General features: G+C 63.9%; 2 protein-coding genes across 2 annotated transcripts in view; one reads left to right on the top strand and one right to left on the bottom strand.

Annotated features, from left to right (window-relative positions):
- The first annotated feature begins 132 nt into the window (after window positions 1-132).
- LOC122155375 (lipase maturation factor 2-like) lies at window positions 133-1,693 on the top strand. The gene is made up of 4 exons (XM_042809200.1): window positions 133-477; window positions 554-665; window positions 769-877; window positions 969-1,693. The coding sequence occupies exons 1-4, from the start codon at window positions 321-323 to the stop codon at window positions 1,302-1,304; spliced, it is 714 nt and encodes a 237-aa protein (XP_042665134.1). The 5' UTR covers window positions 133-320; the 3' UTR covers window positions 1,305-1,693.
- Window positions 1,694-1,943: 250 nt separating this feature from the next.
- The window catches only part of MIOX (myo-inositol oxygenase), a 4,213-nt gene continuing 2,382 nt past the window's right edge, over window positions 1,944-3,774 (bottom strand). The window contains exons 3-10 of the mRNA XM_042809201.1: window positions 3,384-3,464; window positions 3,129-3,291; window positions 2,962-3,029; window positions 2,761-2,870; window positions 2,592-2,659; window positions 2,391-2,440; window positions 2,156-2,268; window positions 1,944-2,052 (exon numbers count right to left, since the gene is read on the bottom strand). Coding sequence (XP_042665135.1) covers window positions 1,944-2,052; window positions 2,156-2,268; window positions 2,391-2,440; window positions 2,592-2,659; window positions 2,761-2,870; window positions 2,962-3,029; window positions 3,129-3,291; window positions 3,384-3,464 — 762 coding nt within the window. The remainder of the gene's footprint in view (window positions 2,053-2,155; window positions 2,269-2,390; window positions 2,441-2,591; window positions 2,660-2,760; window positions 2,871-2,961; window positions 3,030-3,128; window positions 3,292-3,383; window positions 3,465-3,774) is intronic.

Here is a 3,774-nt window from a genome sequence, read left to right as displayed (position 1 = left end):
GGGGGGGGGAATGGAGGGATGGGGGGGGAATGGAGGGATGGGGAGGGAATGGAGGGATGGGGGGGGAACGGAGGGATGGGGGGGGAACGGAGGGATGGGGGGTGGCTGGAGGTCGCTCCGAGCATCATCTCTGCCCTGTGGTTTCCATCCTGCTGAGACACCCGGATGTCCCTGCGTGGTGTGGGGCTTTGTTCTATCGTCCTGGGGGTGAGGGGAAGGGAGCTGTGCCCTCCAGAACAGCAGGCTGGAGGGGTGTCTAAGCTCAGAGCTCCGTATCTGCTCTCCAACTCTCTCTGCCCTGCCTGCAGGAGATCGAGTTCATGTACAAACCAGGGAATGTCAGTGCAGCTCCCGCCGTGGTGGCTCCCCACCAGCCTCGCCTCGACTGGCAGATGTGGTTTGCAGCCCTGGCGCACCACAGCAGCAGCCCCTGGTTTGCCAGCTTCGTCCACCGCCTGCTGCAGGGCAAGGAGGACGGTGAGCAGGATGGGGCAGCCCCATGGGATGGGGGCAACCCCTCCTTGACATTGTACCCACTCCATTTCCCCTGCAGTGATCCGCCTGGTGCAGGTCGATGAGGATAAATACCCCTTCAGCGCTCAGCCGCCCGTCTACCTCCGCGCCCAGCTCTACAAGTACTGGTTCACCCACAGCGCCGAGAGCGGGTGAGCAGGGAGGGGAAGGCAGAGGGAGCTCTGAGGATGGCTCCAGCAGCTCCGGGTTGGGGTGTGGGGTTCCTATCCTCATCCCTGATGCCTTGTCCTGCAGGGTGGGAGCTGCACGGTGGTGGCGGCGGCAGCATGTCCAGGAATTCTTCCCCACCGTCTCACTGGGGGACCCAACGCTGGATGGTCTGCTTGCCCAGCACGGGCTGAAGGTAGGATCCGCTCCCCACACCACACCAAGCCCCATGAGATCCAGCTTGCAGCTCACCCCACAACTCCTTGTGTCTCCTCCCCCCACTTCAGGACAAGCTGCCCCTGAGGCGCCCCGTGGATGCGTTCCTGCCCTGGCTCTTGAGCTCTGTGCGCCGGCTCAGCCGCCCCTTCTCCCCCCACGTCGTGCTGTGGTCCCTCTACCTGGTGGCTGCCACTGCCTGCCTGCTGCGTGCCATGGCCCGCCGGCCCCGGGGGGGCGCACCCCCCACCCGCCACAAAGCATCCAAACAGCAGCGGGGGGATCAGGGGGAGAAGAACGGGCAGCTGCGCAGGAAGGAGGGCAGGGAGGCGGAGGAGAAGGGTGAGGGCCGAACCCGGGGGGCGGCTGATGGTGAAGGCCCCCGTGGCACCAAGAGGAGGAAGTAGAGGTGCTGGGTGCCCCGTATTCCACGCACGCTTCCCCCTCTGGATCCCCACCTCCTGCTCCCCCCCCCCCAGCTCCATCCCTGTGGGGGGGGGGTTCCTCGCTGGGGCTGGCGTGCCGCTTTCCTGCGGTGCCTTCATGCACAGCTGGGTCAGTGCAGTGTGTGGCTGCTTCCTTGCCCCCATCCCCCAGCTGGGGCTGCCCCTGTGCCCCCCTCAGTTGGCTAGGCTGTGGGGTGGGGGCTGTGCTAGGTCTCAGCTGCCTTGTGCTGGGGTTGGGGGGGACTTGGGGGGTTGTTCTGTGCCCCGCATCACGTTTTTCCCCCTCCTCAGCTCAGTGGGTGGCACAGAGGTTTCCTATAATTTTCTAAATAAAGCCTTTGACATTCCAACCCGAGATCTCTCCTTTAGGCTTGGGGGGATGGGATGGGATGGGATGGGATGGGATGGGATGGGATGGGATGGGAGGGCAGCCCTCCCTCTGTGGGGCTCAGGGGGTGGGATTCCCCATCGCACCCCCCATAACCTGAACACAACCGAAGCGCTGTCTGCATGGCAAGTGGATTTATTGACTGCACAGAGGTGAACAAAGTGGGGGGAGTGCTAATTGCTGGGGGGGGGGGCTGTGGCTGGAGGTCCAGCTCACCAGCAGAGCTCCCCAGGGCAGTACTTATCAATCAGGGCCTGGTAGTACCCCTGCAGCTCCTTCACGTCGGGCAGCTCCTCCTGCTTGGTGTACAGATCGAACTTGCTGGGGGAGCACATTGGGGAGGATGGGGGTCAGAGGTGGTGGGAGGGGGTGTGAAGCACCTTCTCCCCCCCCCCCCATGACCACCATGACCATCATCACACACTTGAGCTCCTTGACCCAGGGCAGCATGCGCAGGTCCTCCTCGTTGCACAGGTGCTTGTAGTCCCCGTGTGCATGCCAGGGGTAGAAGGAATGGAAGCGGATCATGTAGAAGGCCTGGAAGGAGGGAGGGGAAGAGGGGGGACAGGGTTGTGGTATTGGGGGGGGGGGGGGGGATTGGGGAGCATTCAGCCCTTTGGGGTGACTGGCTCCCCTGCACAACCCCAACCTTCCCCTACCTCCTTGGGCAGGGCAAAGTTGTTGAACTTCATCACTCTGTACATGTACTCTGTGGAGAAAGTGGATGTTTGGGGGGCTGGGCTGCTCCCCCCACCCCAATGCTCTGTGGACGGTGGGGGGGGGAGGGGGGATGGCGGGGAGCCCCCCCCCCCCCTCCTTTTACAAAGGGTTCTGGGTCTCTGTGTGTCCCCCACGCTCACCGTCGTGTCCCCAGGACATGAGCACATTCTCCAGGCCGCAGTGGGGCTGGTACATCCCACACTCGGTGCTGGGGGGCAGAGTTGAGGGGCAGGGAAGGAGGGGGGGTCAGAGTAGCACCACGGTACCCTTCCCCTCCGGGTTCCCTGTCTACAGAGGAGCTGCACTCACTTGTACCGGGGGTCCCTGGTGTCAGGGTTGTTGTGGAAGGTGGAATCGTGGAAGACCACCGACTTCTGCACCTTGCAGCCCACTGGGAAGGTATCCCCCACCACCGCCCACTGCAGGGGGTGACAAACATCCCCGGTGTCCCCTAAGGGGTCCCCAAGGAGGGGGTCCTGCAGTCCCCGACCCTCCTCACCCCCACCTCACCTGGGGCTCCCCGAACAGCACCAGGACTTTGCCCAGGTCGTGCAGCAGCCCCACGAGGTGGAACCAATCTGGGGGTAAGCAGGGGGTCATCAGCCCCCCCCCCATCCGCAGCCTGGGGAGGGGGCTCAGGCAGCCAGACCCCCCCCAACCCCCCTTTACCACCCCACCTTTGTCAGGGTGGGCACGCCGGATGCCCTCTGCGGTCTGATAGGCATGGAGGGAGTTGGGGAAATCCACATCCGGGTCGGATTCATCCACCAGTTGGTCCAGCAGCTCCAGGGCCTGCATGGCACCCATCCTGCGCAGCGAGCAGCCCCCGTACTCAGCACTCTGCGGAGGTGGGGATGGTGAGCACCGGCCCAGGGGGACCCCCACCATCTGCCCCCCCCCCCCCCCCCCAGTACCTCCCATGGGACACAAACCTTCCTACGCACAAAGTCGACTGTCTGGTGGGTGTGCATCTGCAGGTACGTGTTGTAAACGCGGTCCAGCAGCTTCCCTTCCTGCAGCAATGGGTCAGGGCTGGGGGGGTTCAGTCCCCCGTAGATCCACAGGACCCTTTCCAGCCCTATGGGCCCCCACCCAACTCCATAGGCCACCCCTCAGCCCTATGGACTTCCTCCAGCCATGTGAACTCCTCAGCCCTATGGATTCCCTCCAGTCCCTCAGACCCCTCAGTCCTATGGGCTCTTCCCACCCTCACAGACCTCCCTCCAGCCTCATGAACCCCTCAGCCCTATGGATTTCCTCCAGCCCCACAAACCCTTCAGCCCTGTAGATTCCCTCCAGCCCTATGGACTCCCTCCAGCCTCA

This window comes from Centrocercus urophasianus, unplaced genomic scaffold (genome assembly GCF_019232065.1).
Source record: "Centrocercus urophasianus isolate 14NV4802_14NV808 unplaced genomic scaffold, USGS_Curo_1.0 seq_1111, whole genome shotgun sequence".
NCBI classification, from domain to species: domain Eukaryota; kingdom Metazoa; phylum Chordata; class Aves; order Galliformes; family Phasianidae; genus Centrocercus; species Centrocercus urophasianus.
This window is presented reverse-complemented; position numbering and strand designations above follow the sequence as displayed.

Coding starts and splice junctions, on each gene's coding strand:
- LOC122155375 (XM_042809200.1), top strand. CDS start 321: ATGTACAAACCAGGGAATGTCAGTGCAGCTCCCGCCGTGGTGGCTCCC. Junction 478..553: donor GCTGCAGGGCAAGGAGGACG/GTGAGCAGGATG, acceptor TTTCCCCTGCAG/TGATCCGCCTGGTGCAGGTC. Junction 878..968: donor TTGCCCAGCACGGGCTGAAG/GTAGGATCCGCT, acceptor CCCCCACTTCAG/GACAAGCTGCCCCTGAGGCG.